This window comes from Sinocyclocheilus anshuiensis, unplaced genomic scaffold, assembly GCF_001515605.1.
Source record: "Sinocyclocheilus anshuiensis isolate Anshui unplaced genomic scaffold, SAMN03320099.WGS_v1.1 scaffold481, whole genome shotgun sequence".
Taxonomy (NCBI): domain Eukaryota; kingdom Metazoa; phylum Chordata; class Actinopteri; order Cypriniformes; family Cyprinidae; genus Sinocyclocheilus; species Sinocyclocheilus anshuiensis.
In genome coordinates this window covers 1,532,999-1,550,690 of record NW_015539907.1, presented here as the reverse complement: position 1 = coordinate 1,550,690, position 17,692 = coordinate 1,532,999, and the positions used below count along the sequence as shown (strand labels likewise).

Here is a 17,692-nt window from a genome sequence, read left to right as displayed (position 1 = left end):
CTTCTCTCATTCACACACACACACACACACTCACACATTCACTCACCCATCCATCCAAACTGCTGAGTACGGTTAAATATTAACCAACACTAAAGGAAACACCATACACCCAGGTGCGCACACACATGCCAGCGGGGAAGGGATACAGGACGTGGGGGGAATGTGGCGCCCCCTGGAGGGCTCAATCAGAACAGGCAGTGTGTAAAAATGAGGCGCGCTGTCAGAGAGTGACAGCAGTGCCTATGGAAGGGCCGAAGGGTGGGCGGTTGGGAGTTCACCTGGGGAACAAAATAACAACTGAAAGAAAATCTACACACACACTCACTCACTCACAAAAAGTCTCTGAAGTTTCTAACAAAGGAGTGGAGGATCCAGCAGAGTAGGTCTAGCTGCGCTGATCGGGGCGAAGCATCACTTATTTACCAGCTTACATCTGCACTATTTATGGGGCACCAGGGAGAGGCAGAAAGGAAAGAGGGAGACAGCGAGAGAGGGGTGGGGGCAATATAGAGGGGCTAAAATATGCATGGGGGCTGGCTCTTCTGGGAGCCAGAAAAAAGAAAATGGGAAAGGGAGAAAGAATGAGAGAGAGAGAGAGAGAGAGAGAGAGAGAGAGAGAGAGCGCGAGAGAGTTGGAAACAGTTAGAGGAAGGGAGGGAGTTGGTGGGAGTGTGAACGAAAGAAAGAATTAGAGACAAGATAAAGGATGGAAGCAAAGTTTGCCATAAGGGAGAGGGGGATGATACAGTAACATGTCTTGTGAAGGCTCATGGGAAGATGAGGATTAACACAGAGTGGGGCCGCACTAGGAGGGCATGCTGGGTAGGGCACGTAGGCCATGCCAGTCCATCCATTCAGTCTTGTTAACAGCATACACACATGTTCAAGTCTCATTTTACCTAGGCAGGAGTGGGGTAAAACCTGACACGGAGCTGTCCGTGCGGCTGACTGCTCTATTCCTCACCTCCGTCACCGCTCAGGTGGGCCCGGAGTGGATGCGGGGGACGGAGCGGGTGGGAGTGATGCGGTGGGCCCGCTGAGCCATGGGCTGGTGCGAGTATCTCGGTTGGCCGGCCTCAGGGTGAGGCAGACAGTGACCGACAGGGTCCAGCACTCCCCCTGCTGCTAAATGGACTGACCGGCCATATGCCCAGCACCGCCGGCCTTATATCACTGTCACACCGCGTCCGGGGGCTCACGTGGAGGGGTGGGGTGTTTGAACCATGCAGGAGATTTAGGTCACACCCCACAAGCCCCTAAAATATTAAGTCATGGACCTGAGTAAGCTATTAACCTCACACCCTGCTACTTATAAAGACCCACCCACCAACACACACAGGCGGGCGCTGGAGGGGGCTGCAGGGATGGTGGCCCATAGCTCACAAAGATGAATGTAACTTGGGCTAGGGCAGGATGCAGCTGACCCCAGCGGCCCGTGGCAGCCACTGTGGGCTGAGTTATTCACAGTCCTGCCCCTACTCAATCTGTCTGCCCCATAATCAGCACAGAGAGAGAGAGAAACCGAGAGAGAAACAATCGCCTTCATATACTGGCACTGACCTAGCAACAGTACATTAAGATTATTGTTAAGTTCTTAGTGGACACATTTTGCATTTTATATCTGGACTATTTGTCACTTAAGGGGAGAAATGGGATTAGGAAATGTTGAATGCGAGTCAGATTCAAACACACATCTAGAGGTCTGCTACTCTGACGGGACATGGAAAACTGTCAAGCTTTGGGTTAGGTTTGGGTCAGATTTCATGAAACATGCACAAACTGCTAGACTCCTACAACAATCTCTATCCACAGATTCCAACAGAAGTGACAGGATTTTGGCCAAGAAATATCTCACAGCAACTGTAAATATGTCTGCACCTTATTGCAATCTAAAGAGAGTGCTCATAAGGGTCACAATTTTGTTAATTGAGCATATCAAAATTACGATTCTTAAACCATTATATTTGGTCCACTTCAATACTCAATACTCCAATTCAAGAACAATCAAGAAAAACTCCAAAAATGGCCATAAAATCCTTCGACAATCCTGAATCCAGTGCTGATACTATCGGAGTGTAAGGTCCCACCACTACAGACAAGTCCCTAAAGGAGAATCAACCAGTTAGCAGTAACTTTTTAACCAGTACATTTAGTTCTAGTCCTTTAGAAGGGACTGCGTGGGAAGAATGTGTGTGTGAGAGATTTAAATTCTGCCTGGCCCTTAGGCTTGGCTGAGATGTCTGCATTTGAGTTGGTGCTTAAATTGATACTATTTTTCACCTCACAGCTCTGTGATATCTCCAGCTAAACTTGAGTCAGCAGTTGTGTCTCACTGCTCTGCCATGCATCCGCTGGGAATCATTACCACGGGTCAGGAACATCCAGAGGTGCTTAAAACCAAACCACAGCCACTAGAATGTCTGTATTTCTATACAAAAACATCTTTTGGTTGGGCAATGAAGACACAAAACTCCTGCCCAACAAAGAACAAAACTACACTGTGGTTCAAAAGAACGTCAATAAGGAGTATTTAAATGCATCAAAAAATGACAGATTTCTTAAAGTGTGTTTACACTGACAGTGATTAGCATTGACAAACTGACCAGAAGTAAATTCTTTTTAAAAAGAGGTGATTTGAGGCTACGTAATAGCAATAGCTAACATCGCCAGTTTGACAAAGTTGAACAGGAATAAATCGCTGTCAGTGAAAACGCACATCAAGGTATACAGTCATGTCAAAAGGAAAAGGACTTTGGGTGCCACAGCGTCATAAAGGAAAGTTATAGCAAAAAGTGCACAGAGTGTGGCAGCGCTTACTCGCTAAAGTCTATATGTGTGTGAGTGTGTCAGTCTCTGAGTGGAGGGGTTCAGGGCCTCCCTCAGGGAACTAAGATAAAGGCTTCAGTAAAAGAGAGAGCGAGACTATATCTATCACAGTAGAACAGACAGAAAGAGACACAGATACAAAGACAAAAAGAAAGAGAATGGAAGAGGGAAAGAGAGAAAGAAAGAAACAAAGACTCATCCGGAAAGAAATAATGTCAAGTGGACAAAGTGTGTTATTGTTACAGTAGGCAAACGGCTTTTGATGAGCTGTCAGACATCAGATTGTGCTGTGAACTTGAGTGTGAACCTGTAGGGCATACAGTTGTCTGTACGGTATCTCTAACTGCTCAAGGCCATCTGAACTGTGATTAGTGTACATTCCTTCATACAGTATATATACAGAATATATAACGTTTAGGTGCAGTGGTTCTCAACTGGTTTCGTTTGATTTTACACTGGATGTGACAGACACAGTACCAAAAGAGTTCATTTAAATTAAGAAAATGTAGTAAAAGTAAACAAAATGCCTTTAAAATAAAAATAATAAATGTGTTAATATTTCATATTATGTAGGGTATTAGCCCAAAAATATGCAAAATTTATTATATTAATAAATATATTAATTATTCATAATTAAACTTATACAGGATAGAAAATACTAGAAAAAAGTTTAAATTAATTATTTTTCTCCCCAAATCCAGAGTTTCGAGCTGAGAAGCACTTTACTAGTGTGTGTGTGTGTGTGTGTGTGTGTGTGTGTGTAGGTACACAATGTCTATGAATGGCAATCTGCTTTTGTATATGCATTGCAAATGTGAGTGAGAGTGGGCCCGGGACAGCATTCCCAGTTGTCTGCCCTGACGATGCACGCGCATGTGTGTGTGTGGATGAATGTGAGTTCCAGCAGTCACAGCAGGTGGTGTGATTGATTTGCAGAGTAATGGGTCTAATCGTTACTGGCTTGAGGATGCACCTTGTTTTCTCCTTTAATTCCCTTATTTGCTGTGATCTGTGTCACTTCTGTGTCTATCAGGGCTAACTGAGATCGACTACAGAATCCTACTATATTCCAAACATCACAAAGCAGACATACTTTTGCTACTACAAGGAGATTCATTGCACATATGACACATAAAAAATGATCAGGAAATATTAAAATATGAACATCGGAAGTTCTTACATGGCTTTCTGGAATACTTAATTCTGATCATTCTGGTCCAACAGACTTCCTACATACAGTGGTTGTTCTAGATTCATGTTTTTCTTATCACTTCTTGTGCCAAATGCAAGTACAAATTGCCTTTGTAAAGCAAAGAGTAACTCCTGTGTAAATGTATTAGGAACTGTGTTTACACTGAATTGTAAGAGCAATATTTTGGAAAAAAAAAAAAATTCACCGCCGTTAACACATATTAAATATCCTCAACCACCATTGGCAGGTCTTGTAAAAGTGAATTTTGGACTTATTCCAAAAATCATGAATGTTCACCTGCTTTTGTTGCACTGCCATGTGCTTCTGCATTACTCACCTGGAGCTCAGTTTGGAAGAAGAACTTCTGTGGACACTGGGAGCAGTCGTATATCTTGTCCTCCTGTCCGTGGACGGCAAAGATGTGCTGCTGCAGCTTATTGGCCTGAACAAACACTGGGGGGAAAAGGACAGAAGGGAAACAGCAGTCAAACGATTGGCCGAAACGCTTTACCCAAGAGTGTACAGTGAATTGGCTGTGAAAATAGCTGATTCGATTTAAGAACTAATCCTGAGTGAGGAATAAAAAAAAAGAAAAAAAAAGGAAGAATCCATGACTACCAACTTTCACGCTTTGGGTAGGAGAGGGAGAATAAAAATAATGAATTTTTGGGATTTGAGACAATGTGTCGGAACTGAGGAAAGAGGAAGGGGGAGGGGGTGTTCTCAAATGAAAAGCTCTCAAACTCTCTTTATCGGAGAGCAGGGGATGACAGCCGGAGATGGAGGGAGAGACAGAAACAGACTAAAGTATCCCCACCAGACCTTGTGATATTTATCAATAAATCATTCCTCTTTCCTCGGGTTTTTAAATTCCGTTCGTGTATTATTTTTTTTTGTTTCAGTAAACTTAAGTTTGCTGTGTGTGGAGACTATGAATTATTGAGCGTCCCTGGAGGAGAAGGCATCCGCTTACTTATTCATGAGCCACACAGGAATAGTGTTAAAGTTTAAAAGAGGACTGCGTACCTGTAAGGGAGGAAAGGGGGACGAGAACGTGGTGTATCCAAACAACTCGGTAAAGGTGAAAGAAAGACGGAGAACTAATCCGCAAGGAGGAAGAGAGAGAGGGAGACAAAGGGACGGACAAGGCAAAAGAACAAATGATTTGATCAGAGGGATGGAGGGAAGGACGAATAGAGAAGCAAAAGGGAGTGTACAGTGAATATGGAAGGAGCTGGAACTGGGAGAGGAGTAACAAAGAATGGGTGAGGGAAGAAAAAGTTGAATCGAATTAAAAACCAGGGCGAAATTATCTGGAGAATGGCGTGTTGCAGTTCTGGGGACAATATGGCCTCCAACACCAGTCTTTAATGTTGACAAGCTCAAGTAATGATTTCTGATTCCCAAAGGTTAGCTGCCAAACAGTCCAAAGTGACTTTCAAACTTAGTGTGAGGAGACACACACACATTAGGCCTGTTTAACTAAATGCACACGTACACGGAGGGTTCTACCCTGGAGAGCGAGAGCGGATTACACTGCCTTTCTATAAACCTGCCCTCAACTGGCCTACAGAAAAAGCTAGTATAGTTTGTATGCGATACTTTACAGCGTACAAAATGGCCATTATGATTTGATTTGGGCTCTTGTTTGTCTATTCTACTGAGGTGGCTTCTGGTCCACTGAAAGTGGAACGTCTGACAGGGGCTCGATCTGCCCAGGGGTCATGAGTCCCATCAGGCATTGCAGTGGGGAGATCAGCTCTCATTAGCTTTAGCATCAGCTCAGCAGGTCATCTGCATGAACCGCAGCCTCCTGTCTTGGCGACGTTGAACTTAATTAACCATTGTGTGCTTTTGCATTAAGAGTGTCATAATATCTCTCTTCTATCTCAGGTCTAGTGAAACTGATCTTGATTTACATAATGTAATGTAGTTACATATATGTACAGTATATGTGTATATTTTGATCTTATATGCATTTCAGAAGCCATAAGTTGATCCGTGTTCTCAAAGTGAGTCCATGCCTGGTCTTTCTTCTCTCTCACCAGGATTAACAATGAATTTAATAGTTAATTCAGTTCAATTAGCAGGACAAGGAGGAGAAATGGAGCAGAGGAATGGAGGGGAGAGAGAGGGGTGAGTGGTGGCGATGAGGATGAGATTGACAGAAGGGGAGAAAAAGAGTGAGAAGAGATGAGAAAACTAACAAATAAGAGAAACGAGACAGGATGAAACAGAACATGAAAACAATAATGTAATAGATGAGACAAAATGAGATGAGAAAACCAAAAGAAGGGAACTGAAAAGACTAAAAATAAAGAAATGAGGCCGAAAGAAAAGAAGAAAAATGAGATGAGGAAAAACGGATGAGAAAACGTGATCACAAAGGAAGATAAGACAAAAAACTAAAAAAAGAGAACGAGAAAAAAGAGGTGAGAAAACAAGTCCAAAGAAGAGAATGGAAGACTAAAAGTAAAGAAGAGAAAAGAGGAGAAGAGAAGAGAAGAAACAAGATAAAATTAAACTAAAAGAAAGGAAATAAGACACAAAGAGACAAGACGACATGAAAACAGGTTAGATCAGATCAAAATACATAAAAACAAATAAGTATAAAACTGGAAAAAATTAAATGAGATGAAAAAGAGAAGAAAAAAATAAAATTTACAAAAAAATGAAATGAGACAAAAAAAAAGAAGACAACAGTTACGATGAGATGAAAAACTAGTTGACATGGGGACTGAGACAAGACGAGGTGTGAAAAGAGAAGCAGAAAGACAGCATGAAAAGAAAAAGAGATAGAACAAGTAGAGACAGACAAGAAGCAAAGAGATGACAAAAAAGTAAAAGACACTTCTGCATGTAATCCTCCACGAGGGAATGTGCTAAATGGTGCTTAATTGACTGCAGTTGGCCACATGCATGACCATGTGACTGAACACTGTGTGCAGTTACCCTCTCATTACTGGCAGTTTGTATCCCCCACCTCCCCCACACTCTTTGACTGCCCCTGACCCTTCGACCTCAACCCCACCAACCCCCTGGGCCGGACCCCTCACCTGTAAAGCAGACGGGACACTTGAAGGTGCCTCCCATGCCCTCGAAGCTGTGCTCGATCAGGTGACACAGGAGCTTGGCCGGAGAGTCAAACATCTGGTTACACAGCTTGCACTCATGATTGATGCCTTCCTCTGCAACACAAGAGCACGATACAACAGGTTACACACACCAGCAGGGTCAGACAGAGAGAATGCGAGACAGAGAGACACAGACACACACTGCCAAAAGACAAGGCACGACATTTTTACACATTAACTGTCTGCGAGGGCGTCTCGTAAGCAAGCGGTCGAAGTCTTTTTGAGATCTTTCGAGCAAACGGGGTCATTTTTCTGTTTCTTGCAGTCCTTGCACATCATTTGTGGTCCCAGGCTTATAATCTTCAGCTCTGGACAGTATGACCACCCATCCCATCCCTCCTCCTCTGCCCAGTGCCGTCTCTTTCCCAGCCGGTAATTGCCTGCTGCCCCCCCAGTGCTGCAGGCTCTGTGCCCTCCCTCTGCCCGCTGCTCTATTTTAAGCCTGCCTGAGTGACATCAGTGCCGCCCCCTGCTGGTGTGGAACAGATGAAAGGTGGGCGTCGTGTCCTGGCTGGACGCCTCTGCTCTCGTCTTATCACCCCCCCGCCACACAGGCCTGAGCCCAGCCCGCCTGCCTGCGCTCCATCAGACACCCGCCGCCGGACTCCCACTCCGATCCCCTGAACCCCTAACTGAGCCCTGGGCTACGGTAGACGCCGACACAGATCCCCGTCTTCCCAAAGCGTCCAGCACCCCGCCAGCCCGTGCAGACAGGCCCGAAAAGTCCCGCTGCTGAGCTACGGGGTGCACGGAGGGTTAATAAAGTCTTCAATCATATATCCCCACCATAACCCTGACCTACACCTCCCACCACTCCCTTCCAAAAGCCACCTCCGCCGATTCCAATCTCCGCTCCGTCTCAAAGGCCCACACAAGGGTGCTCTAATCCCTGTTTGAAAGGAGCGAGAGGAGAGGCGGAGGGGGCAGCGAGAGTGAAGGGGGGGGGTTGGCAAGGGCACCGCTTTGGTCTGTCCTCCCCCACTGCCTCCTAAAAGACATTGCGTTCGGGAGGGGTTGAGGATTCCTTTCTGGGAGAATGAAAGCAGCGGCGGACAGAGGTTACAACTGAGTTTAATATGTCAAATGACTTTTTGGAGGAAAATCTGCTCTAGTTCGTGTGCCAGAGGTTTGAACGAGACCAGAGCGTCTCGAGATACAAGACAGGATCTGTTTTGCGGATGCAGACTGAACGAACGCAACGCACAAGTATAGGGATGAAATACCAAGTGAAAAATTGATTATTTTCTGGGAGAATGAAAGCGGCAGCGGACAGAGGTTATGACTAGGTTTAGTGTGTCAAATGCTTTTGGAGGAAAATCTGAACAACAGTAGTTAAGGGAATGTTTTGTATGAGAGGAGATCTAGTGCACGGCTATGAATGAGCCAAATACTATGCACACAGATAGAGAAAAGAGGGAAGCAAGACCAAAGTGAATGCACTGCAAAAACTTATATTCTTTATAAGCATTTTTGACATGTTTTTCAGTTAAAATATCTAAAAACATTTTAGATAAGATTTACTTGGATCTCAAAACTAGTGGAGATTTTTCTGCAAAAGACATTTGACATACTAAAGCTAGTCACACTGCAAAAAACTCACTGCTTAATGAGTTTAATGAGTGGTTTTTGACTTGTTTTCCACTTAAAATATGTAAAAACTCTTGAAACAAGACATTTACTTGAGGAGCACCACTGTGTAAGATAAAGAGAGAATATATCTTGAATATAAGTGTATTTTGTTTATCCACGTTTTAAGTATTAAAACAAGTGATTTCTTTTTTTACCAGTGTACAAAATACAGTTATATTCAAAGTACTGACGTAAATGCATCTTTGTGGATGCAGATGAACGGAATGAACCGCACACAGAGAAAAGCAAGTCCAAAACCAATAATTGTGAAGAATGACACAAGTACAGGTAAAGTAAGAGGATTCCTTTCTGGGAGAGAGGAAGCGGCGACAGACAGAGGTTATAACTGGTTTTAGTATATCAAATGCCCTTCTGAGGGAGGATCTACACTGAAAAAAAATGAGACTACATCCATTCCGTGGATACGGATGGACCAAAGTATATGCACACGGACAGAAAGTGAGACCAAAGTGAAAAATTGGGGAAAATGAGAGAAAGAGAGTTAGAGGAAGAGAATTCTGCTAAAGAAAGCAGAAAGCAAAGGGATAATTGGGCTGTCCAACACAAAGTAATGGTAGCCAAGGGGCCTGTGAGCATGTGTGTTTCCACATGTGTGTGTGTGTGTGTGCACTAAAAGTAAGTCTCTCTCTGAGAGAACTGCAGTTGATCAGTAAGTACAGAACATGCCCCATCATCTATTTTCCAGTCTGCATAGAAACAATAAGCTCTCCACTTCATTGTGTGTGTGTGTGTGTGTGTTTCTATATGAGAGAGTGATGGGGCTACGTTGGGATTACAGTTGCTTGTTACTGCAACCCAGACTAGTGCTGTCAGGGAGAGCATTTGATCAGTGAGGCTGACACAAAGGTCTCAGAGAGGGGGACTGCAGTGTGCTAGGGGAGCCATCACACCACTAAAGAGGAGAAGACAGACGTGTAGAGTGCCGCTGAGGGCCTAGGAAGTGCATGACAACAACACGCTCTTTCATAACTGAAACTAACTGGGGGTTAAAAAAAGAACAAAAGGACTTTACAAGCACTGCGACACATCGTGAAAGGCAAACCGAAGAGATTTTAGAATTCCTTCCCTTCATCTCAGAAAGCATTGATGCTTGGCATGTTGTGTGTATATATGTACACAGTGCCGTTTGCATGCTGCCACTTAAAAAGCTTGATTGAAAGCAACCGATTTATTCCCTTTATCTGAAATCTAATTATGAGAGGGGTTAAACGATTTAACTGCCGTCCACCCTTTCTCCTAAAAGATTTTCACCCTATATACATTGCTTATTAGAGCCTGTGCTAAGTACAGCAGGAAGGGAGGGAGGAACAGGAGGGAAAATAGAGATATAAGAGCAGCTAGAGGCATGGATGTGCGTCTGAGAGAATATTTAACAGGAATTGAGAGGGAAAGAACAAGAAGAAAAAAAGAAAACTGGCCGCCTCTAAAGGTATGCAGCATCTTAATTGAGAAACGGCATGAAGCCGCCACACATTCGCAGAATCACTGATGAGAGCTTTCCAGGACATCGATAGAGGGAGGGAGGCGGAGAGCAAGCGCGAGAGAGAAACGGCAAGAGGATCGAATCAAGAAAACAGTGATCGCGCAAACAGATAGGTGGAAAGCAAATGAGTAAAGGACTTATTCATGTGGTATTCCAGGTTGTTATTCCACCGACTGAACAGGCCGACTCTCCTTGCCACTGCGCCTCTGCAGTTGCTGCTGCAAAGCTTGGCCAATGTGCTTCCAGCTAATTGACCAGGGGGAGCCAGGTGGCGCCCTGGCCTGTGCCGTTCCTCTGGGACGGGCCCATCTATATGAGAGTGCCTCTCTCCTTCCATCTTGCTCTCTCTCTCTCTCCACCCATCACGAGTTCATGCTTGCTGATTTCCAGACCCTCATACAGTCTTTTCACCATCTGCTCCCTAGCGCCAAGACAGCCAGACCATAGCTGCAGGGTTGTCTGTACTTGGAAAGAGACTATTCTTTTAAGATGTCACCTCACTGCCAAGATCATTTTTAAACCGGTCTCCTCTAGGGGGTGAGCTCAAGGTGTGTTGCCATGGCAACTCAGAGAGGGAGAGCAGGGAGAAGCGGCAGCGTGCTGAGCTTGACCCGTGCTGGTGGGGGTGGCAATGTGGGCCAAAACCGAGTGCACACACACACACACACACACACACACACACTCCTACTGCAGGGCTAAGGGGGTCTCGAGAGCTCTTGCTTCCTACTCTTTCTTTTCTTTCTTTCTTTCTTATACACAAACAGCGAGTGCTGCATTGCTGAAACAATCCCAGGAGCCATCTCTCTACTTTCACACCATACATGCATACAGTGACTCACTCCACAACGTCTCCTTTATACAACTTTCATTCATGCCCGAAAAGTTCAACCCAGCCCTCGTTGACTCGACCAAACATACACACGGCCCGACGGCGATGCTGAGAGCAAAGTGGGGGACACGACTAACTCATCCCTGTTCTTTCCTGGCTGTCGGTCTGATTCACACGTTTCCTATTATCTGCAGCAAATATTTCCGGAACGCTCTCTCTCCCGCTCTCTCTTTATCTGGCTGCCAAACGGGATGGAGTCTCCGGCTCCAGATATTTTTGGCAAACGTGGACTGCATATGGAGTTGACCAGCTTGGAATCTCCTATCAGATTACATAACAGTAGGACGCTGGATCCCTCTACCCTGCAGAAACCGACCTTCATGCAAACAAGCAAACAAACAAACTCTCCATCCAAAGCACACGCCACCTCTTCGCTCGTCTACTTCCTCCATTGCCATTGTGCGTGTCTTAATTCATGGTGCGTCCTCGCTTATTCGCTGCCGTCTGCCCTGCTGCTGTGGTTGTCTTGTTGACTCGGGCTGGTGCACGGATGAGTGTGGTAAATTTCTACCAACTGTGGCTATTGACTCAAAGCTTAAGCAAGCCATTGAGACCTGTAGTCCTCTATGAAGTGGCGAACCTGAACTTCACATTAAACCTGGTGCCATGTATATGATTATAAAAAAATTAACTGACATACAAGTATACAAATGTGTAGGTGAATATTTGGCAAACACATCCCAAGTTGTATCAACTTAACATGCATTCGTTTCTATAGCAGTAACAAACTTCAGTACTCAAGGAGGAGACAAAGTTATTATAAAATGTCTGTCTTTAAAGCATATGTCTTTATTTAGGTAAATATCTATAAATGTGTCTATATTTGAATTAACTTAAACTTGCTAATCAAGACTCTCTTTAAATTGTTGCATTGTCTAGGGTTGTGTGCCATTCAGAACTGAGTTGGAAATGCCTTTTAAATTCAAAATCAATACCTGATTTTGAAATAAGGTATCCAACAGAATGTAGAACTACAATTTAAATGTCAATGTAAGGAAGTATAAATCAAATTAATTTGGATTAAAGAACTGTCATTTTTAACTAGAAAAGCAAATGTATTAAAAGAAATGTAGAATGATTGTTTTTATTTTTTAGATAGATTGATACACAAAAAAAATGCTGAGTTAAATACAACCCAGTGCTGGGTGAAATATGGACAAACCCAGTAATTGGGTTTTTTGACCCAGCGTATTTAGATAGATAGATAGACAGATAGATAGATAGATGTGACTAGTGTCTGCATTCATGTAAAAATGTGTTTCAGGTTTAATAGTTAATCTTACTGCGAGGTCTTGTCAATATCACACTCTTCATTATGACTGCTGCTTCAGGTCTCTGAGCGGCACAGAATCAAATTAGCTTTCCAAAGACTGATTATGCCTTGTTACTACCAGGGTGCTTTCATCCAGAGAACTTCATTACCCATAATGCACTACAGGAGCAGCTGCACAAATCTCACACTGCGTTTAGTTTATCAACCAATGAATTGCCCCCTATAATAAATCAACCACATACTCTTCCAATCAAAGCGCTCTGTTCTTAACAAGAGCCAACCTCCTAATTTCTTCTCCACCAATCAGTACATATCAGCAGGTCTAACCCCCTATGAGGCAGGCCGGTCTGGCTGCAGTGTTGATGGCCACCCAGTGCTCCCACTGAGGCAGCGCTCTCTTATTCCAGCACACACAGATAAAAAGACTGCACACTGTGCTGCAGATAGAGTCTGCAATCAAAACAGAGCTCAAATCATGGATAAAACATGCATGTTTACTGCATATAGCAGTATGCATAACGCTCTGACCTTGCAATGCCTGAAAAATGGAGCAAGACGGTTTTGATCAAGGCTTTTTTATGGCTTAAACACTGAAACCGAATTAACTGAATTTACGAAAAATTAATATGTGTGACTCTGTTGCCAGGGCAAATGATATGCGTGCTCATGCATACATACGCACGCAAGCAGTAACCCACCCACATCCTCTTGTACATACAAACCACCCTCAACCTCACAGTCATACACACTTGAGGACCTGATTGTTAGCGTGTAATATATGCACAGCTATTTGTGTTTTGAATGTTAATTGAATGCTGGAAAGTGCCGGTGGGGGAATAGTTCTAATCAGCATACCAATAAACCCTTCACATGATAAAGTCTTTATAAGAAGCACTTACTCCCATGGCCTCCATATACCTCAACAGTCACTGTACTCCTCCTCCTCTCTCTCTCACCTCTCATCTCTTTCCTATCATCCGCGTGTCCTCGAACCTTCCTAGACGGCACGAATGCAAAACAGCCACGTTACAACTGAATCCAACACATGTGACCATATGCTTCAGTGATTAAATAATAGTAAATCTAGACTATAAAAACAAGGAAAGAGAGGCATGTGATGCGAATGCATGAGTCGCCATGGCAACGCAAAGGCATAAATAATACGCTCAATGAAAAATTATTACCCGTATAATAAACTCCTCAGAACAGCCAGGTGACTTGGCCGGGGCCTTGTTAAAAGCAAGAGAGACAAAGCAACATGCAGAAGACACAAATCTATATTTTAAGGTCAAAGTGAGCCGTAACTCCTTTGCCAACTGCAAACTTTTATTGGAAGTGGACACAGGCATGAGCGTGCCCGCGCTCGCACAGCCCCAGATTGCTAATTGCAGTATAGAGGGTAATTATGGCTCTGGTGAGTGGTCAGCGGAGTATGTGCTGGCCAGTGCTGTTGGCCGGACCTGGTCTTTGTGGGGTCTTATTGAATTTGAGGCCTGGTGCAGTGAATTTGGAGTTGGCTGAGCTGTTAGTCGGCTGCACACACTCTGTCTGTCTCTCTCTAATGCTGCAATCTGCCACACGACTTTCCGAAGACATGATGGGTTGCTTTCGAACACAATGGCTGCCAGAGGACGCAGCTGCCTTTACTATTACAAACACACAATGGTCACATTCAGCAAAATATACACAACAGACCTCTAAAAGGGACAATATGGCTCTGTAAACAGTAAACGTTTATGCTCTTTGTGTGCATATGCATGTGTTCATCTGTGTATGTGTATATTTATATAATATATGTATGCACATGTGCATTTAATCCACGCCCCTGGGTGCGCCGGGGGCTTTTTATCCACGCAAGATCTCCCAGATGCAGTTCAAAAGCAATATCCATGAACCATTCCACCACAATTGCTCATTGTCGGTTTGGCCCTTTGGGACACGGCGGATTCCTGGGACTTCATTTTTGTCCTCCCCCCCCTCTCGTTCAACCCATTGAACCCAAAACCACATCAGCTGTATAGAAAAACAATCGGCAAAGAATACCTCAATCACACGGACATTCAAACTACATCCTATACTTCCGAAACAGGTCGCCTAAGCCTACCTTCCACTTCCACGTCCCCTTAGCTTGCATCTGTCTCCTGTTTCTTTTTTCTGTATTAGCACACGTCTACATCTTTGGTTGGCTGGTTGTGAATTATCTGCTCACTAAGGAAGGGGGAAAAATTCTGAGCAAATATGAGGAAGCAGCATGATGCTAATAATGCACCTCCAGCTGTTCAAGTTAACCTGCAAATGTGTCCATCTGTACCTCCAGAGAAAGAGGGAGACAGAGAGAGAGAAAGATGAAATGCAAGAGAGGATAGAGAGGGAGGGAGTTATACGAATGAAAAGAGATTGAAAGGATAAATGCGCCCACATGAAAAAAACAATGATGGAGATGGAAATAAAACGGTGGATATTTTGAAAGAACTAAGAAAAGGGGGACAATTAGATTGAAGGGGAGAGAGAGAGAGAGAGAGAGAAAGAGAGAGGGGTCCTGGCAGTAAGCCGGCTCTATATGGATGATTGTGAGCAGTCGGAGTGACCTTGCTGCGTCTGGACCGTCCCCGCCCCCTGCCCTGCGTCCGACTGTGCCCTGCCATTGGACCCTCACCCAGGGCCAAAACACACACACTGCCATCCTGCTGGGGCCTCTAGGGAACACAGGCACCGTGAACATATCATATTAAACACACACACTTAATATCTCACTAAATAATGCTTGCACATATGCACAAATCACACATTTAATGAAGACACTACATCATTTGTAGGTCATGTGTATGAACCTCTGCCAAAAACTCCCATGGACGCCCCCTCCTCTCCCTTCCATCACAATCTTTCCTCTCAGTTGGTGCGTCTATAGACTCTTCCTCTGTAAATACTGTCATATCAAAGATCTTCAGTGGCTATTTTATGTGGATGTTTACAAACTGATCTGAGAGACATCATCAGCACCGATGATCAGAGAGCCGAGACTGTTAGGGGAGTTCATTGAAAAGAGAAGAGCTGCGGTTCCCTACATATCTGCACGTATCTGTGGGGGAGAGAGGGGAACGCTCGAGTGCAGCGACAAAAGGGAAGAATGGAGGAAGTGATGGAGAAGTGCAGAAATCCAGGTTATCAGAGCTGGTAAGAGTATGATAAATGTAATTAAGGGATTAGATTAGTCACATCCGCTCACCTACAAGGGTGCAAAAACAAGTCTTTTTTGCAAGACTTTTTAATTAAAAGTGAACGTCGTTGTTTCTATGCCACTAGCGGCACCAGTGGAATTGCCAAAACAAGAGTTTCTAAACAGGTTTTGCAAAACACGAAATCCAGGTTATCAGAGCTGGTAAGAGTATGATAAATGTAATTAAGGGATTAGATTAGTCACATCCGCTCACCTACAAGGGTGCAAAAACAAGTCTTTTTTGCAAGACTTTTTAATTAAAAGTGAACAACGTTGTTTCTATGCCACTAGCGGCACCAGTGGAATTGCCAAAACAAGAGTTTCTAAACAGGTTTTGCAAAACACCCCTGCCATCCCCTCTCCGCTACCTGACACTAGTAACACTAGTGAATTGTCTGTGAATTTGACCAGAATTTGCCTCACATCACATGAAAAATTGGAAAATTGAAGTGTAATGGCCGGAAGAGGAATTTACTGAATTGTAGGTAATCAGTCAATCAGTCTACCTGCCCGTCTATCCATTAATCTGGCATTTAAATGTTTCAACATAATTTTTATGTTTTCAAGTGAAAACTATATACATGTATAACTATACATACGTAATTACGTATATAGGACTGTGGGTGTCATACAGCACAGAGAGTTTATCAGCAGCTCTGTCATCGCTCAGAAACCTTTATACACCTAACATAAAGGTACTGCTCAAATTTACAGATCTTACATTTGTTTCTTGCTCCACAGCATTAGATTGATTTTTCTGCTTTCATTTTCTGTAGGTGTCCCGCCTGCTGATATTGGGTGGTGCTAATGTGAACTACTGTACAGAGGTGTTGAACAACGCTCCGGTGCTGTGTGTGCATGCTCACCTGGGCTACGTGGACATGGTGAACCTGCTGCTGGAATACGGTGCCAGTGTAGATTCAACATCTGAGAGCGGCCTCACTCCTCTGGGCTACGCCGCCGCCGCTGGACACCTGGGCATAGTTACCGCTCTCTGCAAGAGGAAAGCAAAGGTACAAGAGTGTCTGACACGCTTAAATCGCCATATATATATATATATATATATATATACCTGTATATACATACACACACACACACACACACACACACATATATATATACACATACACATATACATGCTGTTAAATATTTATATTTCATTTTTCATTTTTAGTTCTAGGTTCCTTATATTCTATTTTCAATAGCAATTTTCTTAACATTTGGTCACATGATGCAGCTTTCCTGTCACGAACCTTCCTCTCTGAAACAATTACTTTTAAAATCAATGGAGTCACAGCATTCTCTGACGTAGCGTAAACTCTGGTCCTGCCCAAAATGCAGTGTTGGGAAGGTTACTTTGAAAATGTAATAGGTTACAGATTACAAGTTACCCTATTTAAAATGTAATAGTAGTAACTTTTTCAATTACTTTATTAAAGTAATGTAACTGATTACTTTTTAATTACTTTTCTGATTTCTAATGAATGTTTATTTGCAACTGTTAATCATTTTCAAACATTTACACCATGCAGGGTTAACCTTACAGCATGTGCTCAACAATGATTACTGTCAGACTTTCAAAATCCTTCATCACTTGAATTATGATAATAACTGAACACATCCACTAAAAAAAATCAGACTTTAGTACTGCCTTTTACTTTGAGATTGATCTGAAGTTCAATGCAGATTTAAAATCATAAGAAATAGTTTACTGATACTGTTTTTGAAACCAAATCTTTGCATAACTACAGGAAACACTGCATCTAACAATGGTTTGGAAAAAAATAGTTAATTAAAAAATAATAATAAATAAAAGCATATACATCACCTCAAATACGGTTATCTAATAAGCATGTGTCCTATTCTGTGTACTAAACTCCTGAAACATTGGTGTCTCTTTGTATATGATTTGACGATAGTTTTCTCAAAATAAGTAAAATGCTCATGAAGTCACTCAGAGCAGTTCTAGAGATTACGTTTATGTGTTCATGTACTCATATATTGAGACGGCAGAGGCTGAAAACACCG

At 43.3% G+C, this 17,692-nt stretch overlaps 1 protein-coding gene across 2 annotated transcripts in view; it reads right to left on the bottom strand.

The window, feature by feature from the left end:
• The window catches only part of LOC107686279 (zinc finger protein 423-like), a 40,048-nt gene that overhangs the window by 16,094 nt on the left and 6,262 nt on the right, over window positions 1-17,692 (bottom strand). Inside the window, exons 1-4 of one of the 2 annotated variants that reach the window (XM_016483216.1) lie at window positions 17,659-17,666; window positions 10,456-10,458; window positions 7,075-7,206; window positions 4,356-4,471 (exon numbers count right to left, since the gene is read on the bottom strand). In XM_016483216.1, coding sequence (XP_016338702.1) covers window positions 4,356-4,471; window positions 7,075-7,206; window positions 10,456-10,458; window positions 17,659-17,662 — 255 coding nt within the window. In that variant the 5' untranslated portion in view covers window positions 17,663-17,666. Of the gene's footprint in view, window positions 1-4,355; window positions 4,472-7,074; window positions 7,207-10,455; window positions 10,459-17,658; window positions 17,667-17,692 lie in introns of those variants that run through there. The other variant, XM_016483215.1, reaches the window with a different exon arrangement.